The 25,034-nt window shown below is 34.6% G+C and overlaps 1 protein-coding gene and 1 long non-coding RNA gene across 19 annotated transcripts in view; one reads left to right on the forward strand and one right to left on the reverse strand.

The window, feature by feature from the left end:
* The window catches only part of KANSL1L (KAT8 regulatory NSL complex subunit 1 like), a 130,841-nt gene that overhangs the window by 8,578 nt on the left and 97,229 nt on the right, over window positions 1-25,034 (reverse strand). For 10 of the 11 annotated variants that reach the window (XR_005385321.1, XM_038585635.1, XM_038585634.1 and 7 more), the window contains 3 exons: window positions 13,872-14,037; window positions 10,873-10,980; window positions 1,859-1,987 (listed from right to left, as the gene is read on the reverse strand). Coding sequence is in view for 10 of the 11 variants with exons in the window: in XM_038585635.1 (XP_038441563.1) it covers window positions 1,859-1,987; window positions 10,873-10,980; window positions 13,872-14,037 (403 nt within the window). In the remaining variant the exon portion in view is untranslated. The remainder of the gene's footprint in view (window positions 1-1,858; window positions 1,988-10,872; window positions 10,981-13,871; window positions 14,038-25,034) is intronic. The other variant, XM_038585636.1, reaches the window with a different exon arrangement.
* LOC102152600 overlaps window positions 4,876-25,034 on the forward strand; it is an 86,930-nt gene continuing 66,771 nt past the window's right edge. For 6 of the 8 annotated variants that reach the window (XR_005385323.1, XR_005385326.1, XR_005385322.1 and 3 more), the window contains exons 1-2: window positions 4,876-6,587; window positions 23,123-23,218. This is a non-coding gene — a long non-coding RNA (uncharacterized LOC102152600). Of the gene's footprint in view, window positions 6,588-14,030; window positions 14,144-20,790; window positions 21,206-23,122; window positions 23,219-25,034 lie in introns of those variants that run through there. The other 2 variants (XR_005385324.1, XR_005385328.1) reach the window with 2 other exon arrangements.

Raw genomic sequence — 25,034 nt, forward strand, 5'->3', positions numbered from 1 at the left:
GAAGATGTTGATCACAACTTTGCTACTCTTGGTGTTTTCTGTGTTTGTTCCATATTTCCTTTTTCCGTTTGTTTTGATTCCCTAATTTGTGAGTATACATTTATTTGTTCCCTTATTTGCTACCCTTACTTTACTTCTGATCTTAAAAAGTGTTTTCCTTTGTAGTGTAAAATCTAATACCCCATCCATATTTATATTTGTCTAGTTGTTAAAAAAATGTCCTCAGGATCCACATATTGAACTTGGTTTTTGTCTTTTAGGTTTCTTAAATTTGTAAGAGTTTTTCATGTCCTGCACTTGAGGGAGTTATCTAGTTACTTCTTTGTAATGTATAGCATCTTACTTTTCTTCCTGTATTTCCACCAAACTTGAAATTAGATAAATTCAAGTGAAATATTTCAAATCTTAGGTAATGTGATTTTTTTCATAATGAATCTTACTAAGAGACAGAAGTTTTCCTATGTATTAGACATAATCAGTCCTCAACGTAAAATAGTTCAACCTAGGATTTTTCAACTTTATGATGGCCTGAAACTGACAGGAATTCAGTAGCAATCTCATACCTTGAATTTTCACCTTTTTCTGGGCTAGCAGTATGCAGTAGGATACTCATGCCAAGCAGCAACAAGCCATAGCTCCTAGTCGGCCGTGTGATTGCGAAGATAAACAATCAATACACTTAAAACCATTCTCTACCCATAGAACCATGCTGTACTGTTTCAGCAGTCAATAGATTACATGAGATATCCAACACTTTATTATAAAATAGACTTTGTGTTAGGTGATTTTGCCCAACTGTAGGCTAATGTGTTTTTAGCACATTTGAGGCTAACCTGTGGTACTTACTAGGTTAGTGTATTAAATAGTTTTTTGACTCAGGATATTTTCAATTTAACATGGGTTTATTGGGATGTCACCCTGTCATAAGGCAAGAGGAAGATCTGTACATGTAAGTTCTTCAAAAGCTAAGGAGACTCAGCTGTCTTAAGGTTGAGGCACTAGAAAAAACACAGTGAAACCTCTGGTTGTGGCTAGGAGTTTAATTTTGTGCCACACTAGCTCATCAAGTAGTGATTATCAGATAGTGATGGTGGGATTTCTTGAGACAGTGATGAATGTGTTCAGTCCATTAAGTATAGAGTCCAGTACATCTTGAATGCAGTTTCTAAATTACTGGATATATTGACATATTACATCTGGGGAATGAATACCTGACTATATAGTGTTCTGTCCACTGGAACAATGAACAAGAAACAAATAATTTGCCATTTAAAATATGTTTTTGGTAAGTCTCATTTTTTAATCATTGCTTGTAATAATTCTGGAAACTATTTGATAGCCCTAAATCCCCATAACAAACCCCACTCTGTAGTTTCAACAATACCTATTGATCATCTTGGAACTCTTAAGTCTCTAAGGGAAATTGAACTAGTTGGTTGAGTTACATTAGGTGATTCTCATCCAATTTTTCAGAATTCTGAGGAAGCTTCAGTGAACTGTGACCACAGTAACTATCAGAAATGGTAATTTCTAGAAGGTAACTTTGTACTGATGTATTTTGAATCCAGAACACAATGTTGGAGGCTTAAGTTCTGTCCAGAATAGTCAGTAGAAGATAACTGTAATTAGGGAATATAAGATGGAAATCCTTAATTGCCATAAAGTAGATGAATGCCCAGTCCAGAGAAAATTCTGGACTGACTACATGAATATGCTGTTTAACTTTCATAGAACCATAGATATTTTGTGTAATAGGGACTATTCTGGATTATAAACTTCCATGAAGCAGAGGTTCTATGCAGATCAGAATTTATTTTCAATTTTTAGTTCTAGTGCTCATATCTTCATTTTAACCTACCTAATGCTGTTTCACTCAAGTGTCTTTTCTTTCTTCCCTGGAACAGCTGTGCAGAAGATTCTGACCTTATCTGAGGCTTGCATGTAGGAGAATATCCATTTCTCCACTGATTCAGAGAAGTATTATGTACTAAAACAAATAGAAAGGAAATGTGAAGTTTTCTATAACACATAATGAACATGTTAATTTGTTTTTACTTCCAACATTGCAGAACATTAATTCACCAATTCAGAATTACATGAGAGAAATACTTCTATACCAATATGGAATGCTCCTAAACTGAAAATCCCCATAATAAGATTCCTTAAAAACATCTTCAAGAAGTGCTCAATTTCCTATAGTTGCTCCATTACTTGATGGAGATGAAAAGGAAGGGTAACCTGTTATCAGTCTTCTAAATTACAAAGTTTTATGGGGGAGTTTGGTTCAGGCCTATAAATTTTGGCTGGATATGATCTGAATCCCTTAAATCTGAATCTGTTCACCCTTAAATTTGAGGATAATTCAGGACTGGGGCGCCTGGGTGGCTCAGTAGTTGAGCATCTGCCTTCGGCTCAGAGTGTGATCCCAGGGTCCTAGGATTGAGTTCTGCATCGGGTTCTCTGCATGGAGCCTGCTTCTCCCTCTATGTCTCTTTCTTTGTGTCTCTCATGAATAAAATCTTTAAAAAATAAAAATTCAAGATCAAGAATTCTACAAACTTATAAAAGACAGGGACCTCTTGAGAGCAAGAACCAGGTTCCATCAAACTGACAGTACAGCACCATTCTTCCACTTTTTAAAAGCACTATATTTTCTAAAACCTCTAGGTCACTTAATATCTCTGTGCCTCAGTTGCCTTATCTATAAAAATAGAGGTAAGAGCAGCTATCATGGGCCTATGAGGATTAAATGAATTAATCCCTGTAATAATCATTAGAAGGATATGACATGATAAATATTCAATAAATGTTAGTTTCATCACCATTGTTCTTGCCTATCTGAACCCCATATTTCCAGTATTGGATTAAAAACCAAATCGGCTTCTTTTTTGAAGGGTTTGGAGATGAAAAAAATGTAGGCCAAAGTGCCAAATTCTCACCAATGCTGAAAAAAAAGATGGTCTACCAACAGTAACTGGGACTCTGATTTCAAGATGGCAAAGCACCCTAAAAATAATCGACAAAAGTTTTAGACATACGCACAGATCTGCGCATAGACATCCACATTAGCAAGCAGTAAAAGAGAACTTGTACATAAAGCAGAATTTGGGAGGAATCCCTGTAAGAAAGACTGATACATGGAACTGGAAGAACAAATGGTGCAAAAGCAGGGAAAGTGCTGCCATAAAAATATGATCACATGCTGTTACCTGGAGGAAAGGGAAATGGAGCTGGACAATTACCTGGACGGATATTCTCTGATAGGCTGACTACACATGCCAACTCCTCAGCCACACTCCTGGAGATTATCTGCCTTAATAGGTAACAAAATCTGAGAGTCTTGAGCAGAAAAAGGAATGGGTGGAGAGAAAGCAATGTCCAAGTGCCTCACTTTGAAATACGTCCTGCCTGTCCCTAACTGCTTCTGAAAATAGTATTGAGTGCAAATGTCTACCCCACCTACGAAAAGGATCCCGTAAATAACAGTGGCAGAATTCTTAACAGTGAATGTCAACGTTAAAGCTGAGAACACGGCTCCAAAAACCTGAATACGAACACCATAAAAAACAAGAGGTACAAACAAATGAACCCTCTCAAGAAAGAGTGGGTGGATTCACAGAATACAAATAGCAAGTCTTTAAAACAACTAACATTGCCAAAAGAAACAGGCAAAAGAGGTTCCTTTAGGAAAACTTAAGAAATGGGAAATATAATTGTTCAAGTGTTAAGAACCGTCACCGACCGCTGAATAATAGAATGGACGTGGCTGGACATGACCATCGGTGGGTCAGGCAGGAACGGTGCAACGCCAAGCAATAGAGTGGTGGAAATATGGGGGAGGAAGGACAACCCAAAACGGGGCAACACAGAAGGAGAGGCAATGGTAGACAAAAAAATTTCTGAAAGATTTCAAGAGCTCATGAGTGTCAGATGGGGAAAAAAAATCTTAATCATACATTACTTTATAATAAAGATACCCTAAAAGTTACGAGAAAAGGGATAAAGATTACTGCAAAGAAAGAAATGACAGAGCAAAGCTAGACGCTGGAAAACGGAACATGGACTTTAGAGAGCTCAGGGAGGCGCACCGGGTGGCTCTGTCTCTGTGGTTTGAGCGCCCGCTCAGTTCTGCTCCGGTTGTGCGATCAAGCCCTTGTCAGACTGCACTGAGCTTGGAGTCCGCTTGGGACTCTCCCTCTCCGTCTGCCTCTCTCAGAGAAATCTTTTCAAAAATAAAGAGCTCAGGGAAAATGGCAGAATTCCAAGATGGCCCCCACGATTTCTTACCAACAGGACACAGAGAAAGCAAAATAAATTGGCAGGCCTAACTCATTTCTAGAAAGGGGTGACTAGGATTGTGAGAGGTTTTTAAATGTAGAACACGCCTGGAACGGGCAGGTGATCCAACAATGCCCTCTCTCGTTTTAATGGAAACATTTCTGGAGTGTTTTTAAAGCAAACTGGAAGCCCATTCACCTCTTCTAAAAGCAATTCACCACCTTCCTTGTTTTCTAAAAGCAAATCAATCTTTTTGAAGAAACTTCAATCTTCCCTAAGGTGGTACTTTTTACTGAATTTTACTTACGTTTTCTTTACACTTATTTACCCTTAGTATCTTGTAAGGTTGCGATGGACTCTTGAAGCAATAGGAAATACGACAATTCAGAATCAAACTACACCTGCTTATAGCCTTTCGTTCTTGGTCTCCAAAATCCTCTCCTGAATTCTATCCGAAAACACACCTTGACCCAGTAGTATCTTTCCTATCTCCTGCCTTCCCTTTCATAGAGGGCTAATTCTATGCCAGGCACTGTGTTATACACCTTGGGGACACCGGTGAGCAAAACCAGTCATGATCTTTGTGGCTAATGGAGATTAGACAACAAACTGTTGTCTCAAGAACTACAATGTGTAACAGAAAAGTACTAATTAGAGAAGTTAATGGGAGTATATAACAGTAAAAGAGCTCTAGGAAAAGAACCCCAGGTAAAGTGACAGTTTTCAAATATGAACAGAACTACCTGATGGCAAGGGGAAGGAAGAGAGAATGGTATGTACAAAGGCCCAAAGCAATGGGGAGCCAGACGAATTTGGTAGTTGGAAGAGCAGTTAGTGTAGAGCAGGGAATATGGTGAAAAAGAACCATGAGCAAGGAGTCCTCCTCCTGGGTGGGTAGTGCTACAGGGGTCCCCCAGGATATTCCCTCTGTCAGATATTTTAAGGAATGGGGGCGGGGAGCAGATGTGACATATTTTGAAGAGATCAACTAGCTACAGGGATTGGAAAAATAACTGGGCTATTTCAAGGAGCGCAGATAAAGGCTCATTAGGCTGGACTGTGAACATGATAGAGTGTAGACAGGAGCATGTTTGAAACAAATGAGTAAGATTGCACTGACGGTGGATTTAGATATGAGCATGTGCAGGGGAAGAGGCCTGAGACCTAGGTCTTGGCTTCCTGGGGTGGGTTGTGGTGCCACTGTTCCACTCAAAACACACTTCATTTTGACATAGTGTCAGACTAACAGAAGACTTGGAATAGTAAAAGAAGTCCCTTATACCCTTTATTTAGATTCCACAAATGTTAAGTTTATCGTATTTATTTTTCTGAACTCCGATGAAACTACGTTGCTGACACAATGTCCCTCTCAATATGTCAACATGTATTTTTCAAAAACCAGGGCATTCTCACATCACACACAACTGACAAATCAATACTATTAACTATGGAATCATTCAAATTTCACTAGTTATTCCTATAATGTTCTTTGTAGAAGATTCTATTCACTGCATTTAGTTATCACGTGTCTGGAGTTTTCTTATATCTGAAACAGTTTCACTGTCCTATGTCTTTCATGACTGCATATTTTGATGAGTACAGCCCTTAAGTGGCTTTGCTCCTATTTTCTCAGAATGGGCAACCAATCATTCACTCTTCAACCCACTACAATTTGTCTTTTCCCTACTTGTTACCTGAGTCAGCTGTGCTTTCTTAAAATTCTTCTGGATACATAAAAGCGCCACGGCAAAGCAGACAAACATCCATCTACTTACCTTCACACACTTCACATTTACCCTAAAATACCAGACATTTTGTATATACTTGAACACATCACACTGTTTTATGTCTCCATGACAAATCACGTTTGTTTCCATTTTAAAACCAATAGGGCCCCCCAGTATTTGAATCACCTAGGACTTGTTAGAAATGCAGAATCAGACCCCATTCCAGACCTACTGAGTCAGAAACTGCATTCTAACACTCCTCAAGTAATTTGTACATAGAAGTTTGAGGAACAATGATTTGGAACACTTGACTCTTCTAAATTCCAACTAAGTATGTAAAGCTACGTTTGGCATCACCATCTTTCTCGAGTCTTCTTGCCCATTCCCCCATCATCCTTATCCCTCCCTTCCTCTAGGTAGAGAGTTACACACTGCCTTTTTTAGACTTTTTATCCTATCTGTGGCCACATCATTTTAATAGTTATTTGTATGTCTGCTTCCTCCTATTACACCTTATAATTTCTTTGATTCCCTATGATTCACCTTTGATTCTTCAGCACTGAACAGTCTGCCTGGCACAGAGTAAGTGGTCAATAAATACTGAACTCTAGTTTTGCTTAATTCTACAGAAATCGCTAACAACAAATAATAATGACCAGCTTTTTCAGACTTGCATATGTAGAATGAAATCTAATTAATGCATAATTATTTGGGTTGGGAGAGAAGGGAAAGAAAACAAGGGAGGTGAAGTTGGGATACAATAGAATATACTTCACTGATTTGCCTAATAATTGTAGCATTCATCTGTCTTCCATTCCTAGCTCTTAATTCCCCATTACTAGCATGTCATTACATTATTGATATGTTACTATTAATACTGTGCCTAACACATTTATGCTGCCCTATCTTTTTAAGTCAGATAAATAACAACATTAGAAATAATATAATCACCTAATCTCTTATCTAATAGCATATAATTTCATTTTTGTATATTCCTTCCAGTCATACACATGCATATATTTCATATTTACATTTAAAATGTAATTCCATTTAAATCCACGTACAACTGTAGTTTTCGAATTTGAGAATTCACTCCTCATTGTTATTTTTTCAGATGGAAGCCCAACATTCTTCTTGTTACCGATAATATGATTTAACTATGCTAGCTGTTAGAGCTAGTTGTTATCATGATATTTCAATTATGGTCATTCTTAAAATAAGCACCTTCATGTATACATTTTTTCTTTAAAAATTAGTCTCAGTATAGATTCAAAGTAGTAGAATTATATCATGAAAAAGTACCTGAACATAACCTATATTTTTCTGTATTTCTTTAGTCTTTTTTCCCTAAGCATAGACAACTGCTCCTTGTTCTTAGTGCTTTCAACTTTTAAAAAACTTTTTTTCTGTGAAAAAATTTCAACAAACACAAAGAAGAGAAGAATGAACTCTGTTGTACCTACCATTCATCATCAACAATTAAACTGGTGACTAATCTCGTTTCATCTCTCTCCCCACTGTTTCTTTGCTAGCCTATTTTAAAACAAATCCTAGACATCCTATCTTGTATCTTGTCATCTACAGATATGTGAGCCTGAATTTCTAACAAACAGATTGTGTATGTCTATGTAACCACATGCATTATCATCTAACAAAGTTCATTAATATTCAGCAGCCATGCGTGTTCAAATTTCACTGATTATCTCAAAAACTGCATGTTTATACAGCTGAGTTGTTCAAATCAGGATCCCCAAAAGACTCACACATTGCATTTGATTGGTAGAAGAATGAACATTTTTACATGGTTATTAATCATAACATACAGAGAATTAACACATTTTTGTCCTTTCTACTACTTGGCGTTCTTTGATGTTTCCATCCCCACATGAACTTTTAAGATATTTTTAAAAGCTGCATGTTCCATTGTGTTAGTGAACCATATCTCAATATGCTCTTTAAGTTGTTTCCAGTTTTTCATTAACACAAATAATGGTGAAACGAATAGACTTGTAAATAGAGGTGGTTTTTATATTTAGTATTAGACTAGGTTATTAGAAATGGTTTTATGGGTCAGAATACAGAGTTAACAGTTTAATAACATATGCACAACTAAACAGTTGTTTTTCCTTAATGAACTTAATAAAAAAAAGGCATAGTTTAAAAGCACTATAATTTCATAGTACTTCACAAAAGGTTTGTATTCTTAATGCTACCTAAAATATTTGAGGGTCCTGGTCTTATTACACGCAGTCTTGCCAGAATTGATGATTATAATGTTTAAATGTCCTAATGTATCAGAAAAAAATAGTAAATAGCAGAGTGTCTACACATAAGCACTCAATAAATTTTACTTATGATTATCATTTTCACGATCATAATCATTAAATACATCTGGTTTTCTTCTAATTCTTTTAAGACAGCACTTTTAACATTTAACTCTTTAATCCATCTAGAATGTATTTAATGTTCATTCACCTTAAATTTATTTTAACGTGCTGTATGAGGTAGAGATACCTTTTTTCCCAAAAAATTCATTGATTAATATTATAATCCACTGATTTTAGAAGAAACTTAGTTGTTTAAAACATGGACTCTGAGCCAGACTGCTTGGACTTGAATCCTGGCCCTAACACTACTCAAACGTGACTCTGGGAAATTAGTCAAGGAGTAAAATAACAATACTTTATACAAGGTTGTATAGATTAATGAAATCAACAAACATAAAGCCCTTCAGCCAATAGTGGTGCATAAGGAGTACTTTGTAAGAATTACTGTTATTTATTGATGAGGCCATCCTTCCTATACTGATAGGAAAAACTATCTTTTTATCAAATAATGGACAGTTGGGTCTGTCTCTAGGTTACTTAGTTCCATTGATCTGGCTTTCATCAATACCACAATATTTTAATGATTATAGCTGTATAATTTTGATATCTGACACCTCTTTCTTACTGATCTTTTAAAAAGTTTATTAACTATTCAACATTTTCTCTCTCACATAAACTTCAGAATAACTTTGTTCTAAAACAAAAGAAGATTACCTCTATGATTCTTAGTTACATTATAAATTAATCTGGGAAAAAATAGCATCTTAAATTCCAATACTGCCCTTTTTTTTTTTTTAAAGTGGGCTCCATGCTAGATGTGGAGCCCAATGTGGGGCTTGAAATTTGGACCCTGAGATCAAGACCTAAGCTGAGATCAAGAGCTGGACACTTGGGGATCCCTGGGTGGCTCAGCGGTTTAGTGTCTGCCTTTGGCCCAGGGCGTGGTCCTGGAGTCCCAGGATCAAGTCCCTACATCTGGCTCCCTGCATGGAGCCTGCTTCTCCCCCTGCCTGTGTCTCTGCCTCTATGTCTCTCATCAATAAATAAATAAAATCTTAAAAAAAAAAAAAAGAGCTGGACACTTAACTGACTGAGCCACCCAAGTGCTCCAGACAATACTGTCTTCTGATAGAAACAGGGTATTTTTCTCTATAGGCACATATTCTTGGGTTCCTTAGTATACTTTTTAAGTTTTCTTCATGTAGGTCCTTACTAAGTTTAATTAATCCTAGATATTTTGTATTTTCATTGTCAATGTGTCTAGTATAATTCCTTACGTATTCTAACTGGTTATCACTGGTATTTATAAAAGCTGCTGATTTTTATAAATTATTTTAAAATTGGGGGATCTCTGGGTGGCTCAGTGGTTTAGCACCTGCCTTTAGCCCAGGGTGTGATGCTGGGGCCCCGGGATCGAGTCCCACATCGGGGTCCCTGCGTGGAGCCTGCTTCTCCCTCTGCCTGTGTCTCTGCCTCTCTCTCTCTCTCTGTGTCTCTCATGAATAAATACAGAAAATCTTAAAAAAAAAAAAAACCTAAAAAAATTATTTTAAAATCTGCTACTTTTCAGAACTTCAATTCTACAGGCATTGAGTTGATTCATGAGTCTTTGAGGTAGATGATTATTTCATCTAGGAATAATTTTTCTTAGTTTGTATGACTTTTTTAATATTAAGAAGAGTTTAGCTTTGTATATGGTCAAAACATGTTGATATTTTTCTTCTTCTGATGGATTCCAAACACAGACGATGTCCCCACCCCCATCCATAGTACTCATAACTATTTCATTATAATGCAAGTTTTATTTTGTAATTTTAGTGTTTTAATTCTTCAAATTCTTGGAACCAACTAGAAATTTATTCTGATACATGGTATGAAACAAGTATGTAAACAAAATTTCCCCCAAAAGATTAACAATGCTCTTCAATGAATAGTTCTCCATGTTCTCATTCATTTCTAATTCTTCTTTTATATAATAAAGTATAAGCTATAGAATTTGCTTCACCAATTTACTTTACTAAATGTACATGAAATCTGTGATAATAACTATTACAGATTTTTGTCATGTTTCCGTATGTGGTTAGGATAGATTCTCTTAATACTTTTTTCTAGCAGTTACTTTTGTATTTTCCCATTTATTTTTCCCAATGGGCTTTACAATTATTTTGTTAAGTTAACCAAATTAGAACTATTAGAACTTTGAGTAACATTTCCTTAAATATATAAACCAAGAGGAAGAACTGATATCCTTCCTATCATCCAGGAATGCTGTTTCTCCAAGTGCATTTAGATTTCCTTTTATATTTATCAGTATTTCATAATTTTCATTCAATGAGTATCACATTTTTGTGATAAGTATCACAGATTACTCCTGTGTATTTTCTATTTGTGTGTGTATATGTGTGATTTGTAAAAAGTGAATATTAAAAATTAAGGATTTACATTTTGTTCCTTTGTTAAATTTTATTTCCTTAGAAAGCAAAAACAGTATCTGAAAGATATAAAAGGCATATAAAGTACAAGATTTGTAAATGACATACCAGGTGATGGAGATATGACACAGTCTCCTACAAATTTATTTTCAGCAAGATCTCCTTTTATTTCAGTCTTTTTAAACAATGTTTCAAAGTGAAAATGAAGAGGCACATCTGGAAAAATAGAGTAATAAAAAAGTACTTTTAGTGAATAACACTCTTTATAGATTCTAATATTAAGATTGCTTTCTCTAACTAGCATATAAGCTTAGAAAAATAAGCAAAAACTTAAAATGTCACAACTATCAAAAATGGCAAAATACTCTCTCCAAGCATATAGATAACTATGTTTTGGAAATAATGGATTATATGCACTAAGTAAACAAAAACTCTAATGATGAATAATTGGTCATAAACCAAAATAATAGATAATATGATCAAAATTGAAAGTATTAAGTATGATTCCCAGAATGGGATAAATGCATCCAAAGGTCTTGAATAAAACATACAGCCAAGCCTGGCTAACTCTAAGTCATTTCCACCCTACCCCCACAAACTTTACATTTGAAATAATGAGGTTTCTAAAAGTTCAAATGCTACCTTTTATGTAGACACCATGTTTCGTATATTCTTAGTTTACTAGTATTATGAATCACAAAATATACTTTTACTAAGATTAAAACACATTTACAGACTAGGTCTCTTCCTTTAGAGACTTAGATGTTCAATTCACTGTATTTATATTCTATATTCTCACAACCAAAAGAGAAGCTATATAATAAAGTAGATGTACTTCACATTAATTGAAATTTTTTTTTTTCAATCAAGAGTGAAAAAACAGGGGGATCCCTGGGTGGCTCAGTGGTTTGGCACCTGTCTTTGGCCAAGGGAGTGATCCTGGAGTCCTGGATCAAGTCCCCCATCAGGCTCCCTGCATGAAGCCTGCTTCTCCCTCTGCCTGTGTGTCTCTGCCTCTCTCTCTGTGTGTGTCTCTCATGAATAAATAAATAAAATCTTAAAAAAAAAAAGAATGCAAAAACAAAACCATCTCCAAAAGCATTTAATACAGACACCTAAACTTCTTCCTAAGAAACAAATATTTTATAAAGTAGTTGATGAATTCAAAGTTTTGCTACTGAAAAAAATAATTACAAACATAAATCATAACCCATCCAGAATGGGTCTGGATTTTAAACAAAGAAGTATCTCTCCCTCAAATGACTTATTTTATTTTATGTTATTTTATTTTTCAAATGATATATTTTAATAATAGGTCCATACTCAAGTGTGGAAAAATATACAAAACAAAACAAAACAAAAAAATTCATGAGTTTCAACATGGAATCTGTCCCAAAGGGACGGAACAGAGGTAGGAAAGCTTTCAATCCAAACACTATATACTATGATCATGCAAAAAGTACATAACAAAGTGAAACTAAAATTACAAATTAAACATGTTATTTAAACATTTCAGGAACCCAATATTTTCCAATTACTAAAACATAAGTTTATTTCTCCAAAGAAATATCATTTACTTTTATAAAGAAAATATCTATTCCACCACTGTTCTTCATGGGTTGTGAGAAAAGATGATATAACTAGAGAAGGCCCTTTTTTCTACCCATATACCTTGAGCTTTTATAAGAATATTTTATAACTCTTCAGTACACTTACTAGTTTACATTTCAGTTGTTTTAAACTAGAAATCAAGAAGAAATGAATAACCTAATTAGTAGGTGGGGAAGTTAATCTTAACTTATTGGAAGGGACATAAGAGGATTAAGTGAAGGATGATTATTACACCAGCTCTCAGGGTTTTATCATCAGAGAAACAAATGTACTGTGAGAAAACAGAAAGCCAGTGAAGAGTAAAGGTTAGGAGTGTGGCTCTGGAGTATTACTACCTCACATTAAATCCTGCCTCCAACATTTATTAGCTGTATAATCTTGGAGTAGTAATTTAACATCGCTAAGCTTCAATCTTCTTGTATGGAAGATAGAGAGGACAACAGTATATATTCTCATAGGACTGTTGGAAGAATTAAACAAGAAAATGTAATATGCTTATAGGTATGCCAAGCTCAAATGTTAGCTGCATTACCATTGTTATATTTATATTGTTTCTTTCTGCTATTAAATTTTCCTCAAAGATGGAATAACATAGTTCCTGCCAAGAACTTAATTCTAAGTATAGAGTAGCTAAGAAACCACTCAAATATTGGTTAAAAAAAAAAAAATCAAACAAAGATTCTCAGGACTCAGGGCAGGAATAGGTACAGAGTATAGTGCTTTACAAAGAGAAGCAGTCCCTGAGGATTAAAACCAAAAGCAAAAAAGGAAACAAATCCATTTGAGATGTCTTCCCTTAAAGAGAAGAACCCGAGATAACTAGTGTGAAGAGTGTTTCCTTTTTTACCCAGTATTTACTTCAGTTCAATACAGAAACAACTAGAGGGACGCATGGCTGGCTCAGAAAAGCATGCAACTCTTGATCTTGGGGTTGTGAGTTTGAGCCCCACGATGGATGTAGAGATTACTAAAAAAATAAACTTTAAAAAAAAAAGGAAACAACTGGAATGGTTCCAACATAAATCAAGAACTAAAAACTTAAAGGGATGTGGGGCTGTACGTGCCTTATTTGCTCAGTTATAGATTATAGATTTTCTTGTGGTTCAAAAGCTAATGATGGGCAATATCATATAGCAGAGAAAAGTCTGTGCAAAACAACGTATTAGGGAAAAAAATACTGACAATGTGAAAACGTTTCAACAGCATAGTCACTTTATCAATAAAATTCTAAGAATTTAACACTGAAAAGATCAAAAGCCAGTTATTTCCTATTGTAACTCAAAATGGTTTCCAAGGAATTTAAGAACCAACTTGCAAAGATCGAACATTAACTCACAGGATTAATTCCTCATTGAAAACCGTTCAGTTCTAATATCCATAATATCCAGTGGCAAAATAATTGTTAAAATTTTATTAGATTTCTTGTATCTACAGGATTAGACTCACCACAGAAAACATTCAGAGTTGCTTAGAAATTTTTTTAGAAGTAGGCTTACCTGATGGCAATGATAGGACAGAATGGAAAGAAGAGTCCAATTCTGATACATGTTCTCTTAATATCTGAGATTTTGAATTGTGTTCACAGCTACTCCAAGTTGAAGCTGATTGCAAGCAGGGCATTTGTGTAGTATTTAAAAACGTGGTTTCTTTTGAAGGCAAAGTCTACAAGGAAAAACAAAAGACTTCATTTTTGCTTAAAAACTGAATCAGAGAAGATATAACGGTTATAAAGCACAGTATCTGAAAGACACCAGAGAGTCCTGGTTCGGTAAGTCACCTTAGAGAAAACACTTGAAAATGGCAAACGGTATATGAGAGAAGTTATTAAAGGTCATAAATGGGATGAGATTTCACTAATCCCTTTTCAGTTTTTCAAAAGGAAGAGCAACGTCTGTGAAAATAGGTCTCTCCCTCACCTTACAAAATCACAATAAAGAGAAATGAGATTGAGAAATGCTGGGTTAAAAGAGAATAGCTACATCCCACATTAGTGAGAACTCTAAGTGATGGTGAGCAGGTGCTATGTTAACATTAAGAACTGTGCATACTGTTTTCCTCCTTGCAATATTACAATCGATGAATGAAACTGGAATCTGTTCCTTAAATTCCAATGCCAGACAATATCTACATTGGAATAACTGTGAAGTACTATGAGCACTGTACATGTTTACACTAAGTAAAAATTTAATACATTAAAAAAGATATGTATAAAACACACACTATGTTAACATGAGTTTGTGTTTCTGAAAATAAAGATTTGAGTGCAAGAATCTTAAGAAAACCATGTTGCTAAATAAAAAAAAAAGTATGTGCTACATTAAGAAATACATGTTCTGTTTAAAAACTGGATTTTAAATTATTTTTTTCTAGTTATAAAATTAGTATACAAAGAAAAGATCTATACAATAGATAAAACATTTTAAAAAATTAATTGAGCTCACTTGTATTCCTTCCCTCCCTCTTAACTTCTATCTTCTATAATAACATTTGGACTCATTTTGTTTTTTAATGTAACTGATACTTAAAATACAACAACAGAGATCTTTAGACGCTATTTTTAAATGCTTTTATTTTATAAACTTACATTAGGTCTGTTATCTTTCTTGAGTTTGAGTTTCCTAGATAACCTCAGCATTTTCTCTGCTGCCATAGCACCTCAGGCATATCTGTCTCTACCACAGCATTCAACTAGACTTCCCCTGGACTACTACTACTAACCCCTTGAAGGTTGAGGCTAGAATTTGTTCGATCCTATGTTCCCAGAACCTGACACAGTCCCTGACATATGGTTGAAACTTGAATGTGAACTGAATTTTATCTTCTTGCTTTAATAAAAATTTAAGTGAATACAAATTCTCAAATGCATGTATGCCCGAGACTATTTCATTGGGGAAAAAAATAATGCCTGTTAACATATGCTAAGATTTATCATGTAGTAACGTCTGTTTACATTCCATTAGCCAAGCTCTAGGTCAGATAATCATACCTAGCTGCAAGGAGGATTAAGAAATGCAGTCATTCTTGGAGCTCAAGTAAACTGCTGAGTTTTTATAAAAAGATATCACATGTTTATACATGATTATAATAACGTGAGTCAATTCCAAGACTTATTCCACTGATGTCGTATGTATATACTTAGGTGAAAAGTTGCTGTTTCTTACCTTTTACAAGATACACTTGTACTTTGGACTCATGCTAGAATTATTTGCCCTTTTACAGAAAGATGTAAAAAAATATTTAAAGTTACAAAGAAAAAATGTGCTAACCTCCCTTTTCCATATATGGATAGAGCATTATAAATAAAAGGTGATAAAATCTGAATATTTACCATATAATTAGTTTTCTCTTGCAATTTTTCCAAATCCAGGAAACCCATTAGCCAATTTGAAACTATCCTAAATAATTATGAAGACAAGTGAGGGGCATCTAGGAAAAGGCCTTTTTGTTCCCTGCAGAGAAAGTGAAGCCCAGGAGGCTGAAAAGGAATGGATGGAAAAATAAGAGAAAGACCAGGAGATTCTTGCCAATAAAAATTCAAATGTCTAGAAAGTGTGATCAACAGTTACCATATGCTGCATAAGATTCAAATGAAATACAGCTGAAAAGTATCCACTAAACTTTCTAGCTTTAATAACGAAACACTTCATATATACAAAAGTATATAATTTATAGGGAAGGCATAAAATAAAATGTTAAAAAGACAACTATACTCACCATCCTATTTCAAGAAACAGAACAATTCCAATACCTTTATGTTTTCTCCTCCTACCCTAGTCCCATGAACCTGTGGCAGAAATTGCTATGTTCCTCCCAATACCTGTACTCTCTTTCTCTCTGTTCTAGAACTCCTGATTTTCAGGTGGGCATAGTTCTCAAGCCTCCTTGGATCTAAAAATTACTATACAATAGATTTGGTCTAGCCAGAAGACCATGAAGAGAAGGCATACGTGCAACCTCCTTTGTAAGGTCACTTACTCCTCCACTCTGCCACATCACACTTGCAACATGGCTGTGGTGGTGAGCCACCGTCACTGTGCGGATGAGGGGGATACTTAGAAAGATCAAACAGAAAAGGGGAGTCTGGCTCCTGGATAACCGTGTGGAACATAACTGCCGTGCCCAGGCTACTTTCAACCTGTTATAAGACAAGTAAACCTGTATCTTATGTCACTTATGTGGGGTTTCTGTCAAATGCAGCTAAACCTATATCTTAACTAATACAATGTACCTCCTTAATCACATATTTTCTCATACTTTCTGGAGTAACTGGTATCCTGAATTTTATCATTTCTTGATGTCCTTTATAGTTTTTCCACATAAATATATGTAATTCTATGTAACTTTTTAAATCTGTATGCTTTAAAACGTATATAGACAGGGCGTCTGGGTGGCTCAGTAGGTTAAGCCTTGAGCTCAGGTCACAAGCCCAGAGTTTCGGGATGGAGTTCTCCATCTGGCTGCGCCGCAAGGAGTCTGCTTCTCCCTCTGCCCTTTTCTCCACTCGTGTTCTCTCTCTCTCTCTCTCTCTGTGTTAAATGTATTCTCCTGCTGTATTACCCAACATTATGTACATGCAATTAATTCATCATTCTCCTATTTATAAATATCTAGAATGTTCCTCGCTTTTTATTATTATAAACAATGCTAGTATGAATACCTTATTCATCTCCTGGTACACGGGTGTAAGAATTTCTCTGGAGTATACTGCTAGAAAGGGAATTGCTGGGTTAAAGAAATGCATGAATGCACATGTTCAATTTCACTAGATGATATGTTGCATTACAAAGTAGTTGTAACTAAATTTTTACTCCAACAAAGCAGACCTTGGTTCTCCCTGCTTTAGATTCATGCCAACACGCATATTGTCATGAGATTTATTTTTGCAAATCACAGAGCATGCAAATATGATCTCATGGATGAAACTTGCATTGTTCTGCTTACTATTTATGTTGGCCACCTTTTCATACCAAAATTAGCCATTCACTTTTCCTTCTTTTGGGAAATAACATGTTTTGATGATTTTTCGCTTTGAATGTCTTTTTCTTTATGATTTTTAAAGTTTTCTTTACAGGCTCTGGAAAGTTACAAATCCTCTGTAGGTTCTATACATTGCTCCCTGCCTGAGCTTCTTTTCACTTTCTTTGCAGTGTCTTTTGGTCAACAGATGTTAGTTTAAATGTTTCCGCTTATATATGGTTTGCACTTTGTATCTTTATGAGGAAGTCTTTCCCCACCCTGAAGTCATAAAGATATGCTTTCACTTTTCCCTAAAGCTCTAAGGTTTTGCCTTTTGTATTCATGTCTTTATCTGAAATTGATTTTTTTTCACTGCATGATGTGAATCCAATTTCAATTTAATTTTTCTTTCCTATATGGATCATAAACTCACCAAACATCTTTTATTGAACATCCTCTCCAAATGATCTACAACGCTACCTGTTATTTATACCACATTCCAGACATGTGTGGGACTATTTCAGGGATCTCTCATGTTGTACTATTTGTGTCTATGCTAATAACCAATGTCTTAATTATTATATGTTTACATCTTGACATGATAGTGCAAGTTTCTCTACCTTGTTCCTCAGGAGTGTGTTGGCTATTACTGGCTGGCTTTCATCAAATTTATAAATTTTAGAAATAGTTTAATTTCTACCAAAAACCTGTAGAGCTTTTCTATACTGTATTTGTAAATCAAATGGGAGATTTTTGATTTTCAATATCATAACTAAAGGTCATCCAATCCATGAATATACCGTCTCTCTTCATTTATTTAGGTCCTCTTTCTTTCACTAAAACTATGATTTTCTTCTCTAAATGTCTTCACATATTTTGTTAGTTGTATTTTTCTAGGTATTTTTATATTTAGTTTTTCAATTGTAAGAGGAATTTAAAAGTAAAATAGACTTTCATATTTTGAACATACTCCACAACTTGGCTGAACTTTTTCATTCTAAATATATTTGTAGTTTTTTTTTTCTTTTTAGTTTTCTATTATCCAAACATATTATCTACAAATAGTGACAGTTTAGTTTCTTTCACTCAGTCCTAAAATTTTATTTTATTATTATTTAGGGGGTTCCAACCATGCCACATGGGTTCCCCACTTCAGTAATGATTAGAAATGAAAAAGAAAATACTGTTTTGTTCTATATTATAAAGGAAATGCTCTTAATTTCTTAGAATTAAGAATGATACGGATTAAGAATAATTGTAGATTTTTTTAGGGGGGTTATATTCTATCAGAATATGTTCATAGGCTGCAAAAAGTATTTTTTAATATATTAGTGTTGAATTTAATCATATACCTTTTGTGAACCCATTGAAATGATTACCCAAGGTTTTCCTTGACCACACTCCAACTTCATTGGGGGGGGGGGGGGTGTTCTGTTTTTGGTTTTGTTTTTTTATTTTTAAAATTCTTTCTTATCCTTGTGGTTCCACTTGGTGTTTTATATTAATAAATATTTTAGTTTATTATTCCTGAATTCTACTCTAATTTGTAATCTAATTTGTAGTTAAATTCATCTGGTGAGGTATTAATTTCACATGTATTTTTCAGTTCGAAATGTTCAGAGGAGTCTCTTTTCAAAAAGTAGACTTCAATTATCTAGTGAAATAGTCTGCTTATTTTTTCTACTTGTTTTCTACTTTTTTTTCTTAACATATTAATCACAGCCATTTTAAAGTTCTTATTAGCTAAATCCAGTATCAGAATCACTTGATAGTCTGAGGCTAGTCTGTTTTTCCTCTTGAAGACTAGTTATGGGCTCCCATCTTTTGCAATGCCTAATAGTTTTTTAAAGATTTATTTATTTATTTTAGAAGGAAAGAGAGAAACAGTGGAATGGGCAGAGGGAAGGAGACTTTCAAACAGACTCCATGTGAGGTGCAGAGACCAATGCTGGGCTCAATCTCATGACCCTGAGATCAAAATCCAATGGAAACCAAGAGCTGAATGTCCAACAAACTATGCCACCCAGATGCTCCACAATCCCTAGTAATCTTTAGCTGAAGGCCAAATGGTATTTTTTTTTAATCAAAAGTCTCCATATGATGTAATCTTTCTTTAGAAAGAGTTCTCTCTCTCTACTGCTAAGTAGATACAGTGTGGATTTCTCCCTTTTAATCTAATGTGAGTGCTCCTCAGTTAAGTCTGGGTTGGAGCCCTAGTATGGTTATTATATCTGATCTGCTCTTGGCCCTTCAAGGTTTTCAATTAAGTGTGTGATGTATTTTATAAAATTTCTCCTGATTATACAGACCTTAAGATAAAGTCTTTAGGGTATACTGAACATCACTCTGCTTTTAAGGGGCTTTTATCATTTATGTTTTGAGCCTCCTGCTCTGTGCAGCCCCAGTATTCAGCAAATGTTGAGAAAAACAATAGTCAAAATATTCTGAAGTGAAAATAACCATATGATTCAGGTCTCCCAAAATGGCACCAAAAGCATCCCCCACAGCTTTCATCTACTAGCATGTGCACCAAAATTGAAAATTCTTGCCAAAGCGCTAGGGTAAAAGTAGTTGCAGAAGCCAGCTCTCCTGAGTTGTTTCTTCTCTGAAGACATATATATATGTTAGATCTCCTCTATTTTTATTAGTTTCTTTTCACATATTTCTCTAATTTCTCTACATATTTCATTCTGTATTATTTCATTCCTATCAGTTCCCCGACACACAATTCTCTCTTCATGTACCTATCCACTTACTCCTATTACTAACTTCTAATTACGTTTTTTAATATTTTCTTTTCCTTTTTTTAAAAAAGTAATCTCTACACCCAATGTGAGGCTTAAACTCATGATTATGAAATCAAAAGTCACATGCTCTTGTGACTGAGCCAGTCAGGTACCCCTCTAATTTATTTTTCTTAAACATATTTAACTTACTTGATTTTAATTCTGTATATGATAATTGCAACATTTGAATTTTGCCAACCTGGAACATGAGTTTACCTATTTTAAAACCCAATTTTTGTCTTTTTAAATGAGTTACATCTGAAGCATGACTTTAAAGATCTAAAAGGCTTAACCTATCATATAAATTCTATGCAGAAATCCTTTTTTCCATTTTTAGTCAAGCAAAGGCAAGCTCTTTGCATCTTTGTGTACCAGGTTTGAGTTCTAGTTCACCCATTAATAAAGTGAGTAACATCTGAAGGCCCTTGGTTTTATGCGGGATCTCTAATATGCCTCTTTATATATCCCAGGTTCTAGGCTTCAGCTCCAGTCTATTTCAAGACTATTAAACATTTCTCTCTCTCTCTCTCTCTCGTCCTTTCTTCATTTTCAATTCTGACGATTTCCATTCTCCTAGTCAGATTAACCATGCATTGTATAAAATATTCTCTACATTTTACATTCTAATATTTTGTATCTAGATGTTTTCCTAAGAACTATTTTACCACATTGCTGGAATCAGAAGTTCTGCATTAGACCTGGTAACTAAAAGGTGACTATGACCTTTAAAAAAATATTTCAATGAGATGCTTTTGTTGGTCACCATACCATAGTAGGAGGAAGAATGAAATAAGAAACCAGAATTGTTGCAGTGCTTCTTAAGGAACCCAACATTTGAATGAGATAAATGCAAACACTTTCAAACTTGTAGAGGAAAAAGACTAAACAATAGCTAAGTGAGCTACTGTTTTGAAAATCAGTTTTGAAAGGAAAAAAGGCATCTCCATTTCTGTCCATGAAGAAGTACAGCTATATGACTTATCTAGCAACTGTTTTCAGAATTTGGACAACAGCAGCATAGACTGTTATCCCTGAGAGAAGAAAACAAATGAAGTGATCCTATAAATCTAACACCTTTTTGCATGGAGGTATGTTCCTAAAATTTTGGCACAAGCAGGGGGGTCCAAGTAGAATATGACAGTCTACCTGATATGAAGAGACAGATACTAAGGTCTGGGGAGAGATTTGTAGAAGAGAGTGCCCTAAGAGAGGAAGCTATAAAGAGAAAGGGTTCCAGAAGTTCACATGGGGTGTGTTTTAATAATTGTCAAATAATAATCTACACACGCATGGAATGAAGCAACAAAGGCCAGTCTAAGAGCAATTAATTTGGAGGAGGGGAGGAAGAAGCAGGAAAAAAACAACACATGTGAGAAATAAACCAAAAAATGGAAGATTTAAACCTAACTATATTATAATTACATTAAATGTAAATGGCCTAAATATGCTGATTAAAAGGCAGAAACTTTCAGATTGGATAAAAAAAGACCTAAACATATACTGTCTACAAGAAAACCACTTTAAATATAAGGTCATATAGGGGCGCCTGGGTGGCTCAATGGTTTAGCACCCGCCTTCGGCTCAGGGCGTGATTCTGGGGTCCTGGGATTCGAGTCGAGTCCCACATCGGGCTCCCTATATGGAGCCTGCTTCTTCCTCTGCCTATGTCTCTGCCTCTCTCTGTCTCTCATGAATAAATAAAATCTTTTTAAAAAAATAAAGTCATATATAAGTTACAAGTAAAAGTATGAAAGCAGATATACCACCCAAACATTAATCCTTATATTAGTATCAGTGAAAGTAGATTTCAGGAATATAGACAAACATATAAGAATAAAAGGGTCAGGGATCCCTGGGTGGCGCAGCGGTTTGGCACCTGCCTTTGGCCCAGGGTGCGATCCTAGAGACCCGGGATCGAATCCCACATCGGGCTCCCGGTGCATGGAGCCTGCTGCCTCTGCCTATGTCTCTGCCTCTCTCTTTCTCTCTCTGTGACTATCATAAATAAATAAAAATTAAAAAAAAAAAAGAATAAAAGGGTCAAATCATAAAGACATAAAAATAAAACTAAGTTCTAACCAAACTTCAAAATATATGAAGCAAAAATGGAAATAACTAAAAAGAGAAATAGACAAATCCACACTTATAATTGGATATTTGAACTAAGGAGCAAGAAAATCAGTAAGGATATAAAAGACTTGACTGGTATTATCAACTAAATAACCCTAACAAACATTTATAGAAAACTCCATAAATAAAACAGAATATACACTTTTTTAAAGTATCCATGTAATATTCAACAAGATAGACTATATGATGAGCCATAAAACAAATCTCAAATTTAAAAGGACTGAAATCATACATAGTATGTTTTGTGATCACAATGGAATTAAACAAGAAATCAGTAAGAAAAAGATATTTGGAAAAATCCCCAAATATTTGAAAATGAAACACAATTCTAAATAATCCAGGGTAAAAGAGGAAATCATATAAGAAATTAGAAAATATTTTGAATTAAGATATATCAAAAATTATAAGATGTTAAAGCAGTGCTCAAAAGGAAAATTATAGCTTTCTGTGGTTTTCTTAGAAAATACTGAAAATCAATGTTTTTAAAAGCTCCCATCTTAAAAGAAGTTAGAAAAAGAGAGAGAGAGAGAGAGGCAAATTAAGCCAAAAGTAAGCATCATTTACTTACAATACCAATACACACCCAGCTAGCTATTGATAGCATTACAAGGACTGGCAATGTTGTGTTGGATATGCAAGAATTTGAACTCTCATACCTTGCTGGTGGTAATGTGAAATGATATCAAAAACAGTGGCACAAAAAGTTCTATATTTATAGCAGCTTTACTCATAATAGCCAAAACTCAGAGACAACGCAAATGTCCAAGAGTTGATGAATATATAAAAAATGGTGATATGGTCACTAGTGTGATACCATACAATTTAAACCATTGTTTTATATTCTTTTTTTTTCTTTTTCTTTTTTTTTTTAATAGCCTCCACATCGAGCACGGAGCCTGGTGTGAAGCTTGAACTCACAATCTTGAGATTAAGATCTGAGCCGAGATCAGGCACTTAGCTGAGCCACCCAGGTGCCCTTAAATCCTCTTCTATCCTCATTCTCCACTACTATTTCCTTTCACCCCTATTCTAATGTATTTGGACCTTTTTGTGTGTGTGTATTATGGGACACATTTAAATTTAAATGTAAGCTTACATAAATGATATTGTCCTAGAGACCTTATTCGGAATCCATTTGTCTGCACTTGTGTCAACCCATATAATGCAGGATTTTAAGTCAGTATCTGGTAGTCCTACCACCTATTCACCCTCTTCTTCTTTTTTTTTTTTTTTTAATGTAACTTAACTAATTATGGATATATATATTTTTTGGATATATATTTTTAAATAAGTTAATATGTTTCAAAATATCCAGCAAAAATTCTGACCGCAATTACCTTTAGTTCAGGAAGCTTGCATGTCTCCCACTTATTAAGATATTACCTTTTATCCTATATAAGAACTTTATACTTATTTCTATAGCAATTTTATGTATTCTTTGTAAATAGGTATTTAACAGTCTGGGGATATATGTCGTTTTTATTATATTTTTAATTAGTTATTAATTATATGTGGAGAAAGTATATTTGTTTTAATAATCTGTCGATTCTGTTGGATTTCCTATATAATTATTTCATCTGAAAATAATGACAATTTTATCTCATCCAAAAACAATCTTTCTTCAGAACTTTGAAGATACTGTTCCATTGTCTTCTGGCATCTAGAGAGTCACCAGTGAGAATTTCAACAGCAGTTCCATTCTTATCCATTACAGATCATGTGTTGTTTTTGTGGTTAGTTTTGTTTTCCTTTCAAAAGCTTTAAGATCTTACAACCAAGATACTAAAAAAATTTCATGAAAATGCGTTTAGGTGTAGGCTACTTAATTCCTAATGCTCAACAGTATCTCAAACTGAAAGCACCATGTTTTTTTTTAACTGTGGGAACGCTTCATGTATAATTTTTCTGTGTTCTGGTAGATTTCTATGACTTTATAATCTAATTTTTATACTGAAACTTTAATTTCAGTAACTTTATTTTTAATTTCTAAAGGAATTTTTTTGGTTCTATTATTGCTCCTTTTTTATAACAGGCTATTCTGGGTGTTATTTTCCGTTCTTTGAATTATCTATTTCCACCAAGGTTAGCTACTTTTTTGGCCTTTTTTTCTTGCTGCTGATTTAAGCACTTGGATATACTACAATGCTGCATCTTAAAATCCTCCTCACATCAATCACATCTCTATTCAAATGCCAATTATTTTCAAAAGACTTGTGCAGCTATCTTATGTAAAAGAGACTACCCTCTTCCCCACAACTGTATCTCCTTAGCTCAGTCTACTGTTTTTTAAAAAGCACATCATCAGTTAAAATTTATATATTATCTCTCCCCAAATTGAATACAAGCTCCATAAAGGCAGGAACCCTTTCTACTGTGTTCACCATGGTATTTCCAATGCCTATACACTGTGTGGCACATGATAGATAGTATTTCTAAAATAAAAGAGGACAAAGAAAGAAAAATAGGGAAAACATCCTAAGATTATTCTAAATAGCTGTATATGCCTCTGCTATTGCACATGAATATCTATTTCCCCAATAAGACTCCCTCCTGAATGCAAAGATTAGAAGTTCTGCATACACTTGGCAAGTGCAGGCTTACTCTAAAGGAATTCTGCATCTCCCAAATCTCAATCATGTTTAACTACTTCTAACCTTGTACTAAGCTAGTATGAAATGGAAGCATGGGAGCATTCTAAGAACTATAGCCATTTAAATTCAATAAGTATGGTGCTTTTATTAGGTAATTTGAGTATACTTAAAAGTCTGATGGAGAGATAATTGTTAA

The sequence above is a fragment of the Canis lupus genome, chromosome 37, assembly GCF_011100685.1.
Source record: "Canis lupus familiaris isolate Mischka breed German Shepherd chromosome 37, alternate assembly UU_Cfam_GSD_1.0, whole genome shotgun sequence".
NCBI lineage: Eukaryota > Metazoa > Chordata > Mammalia > Carnivora > Canidae > Canis > Canis lupus.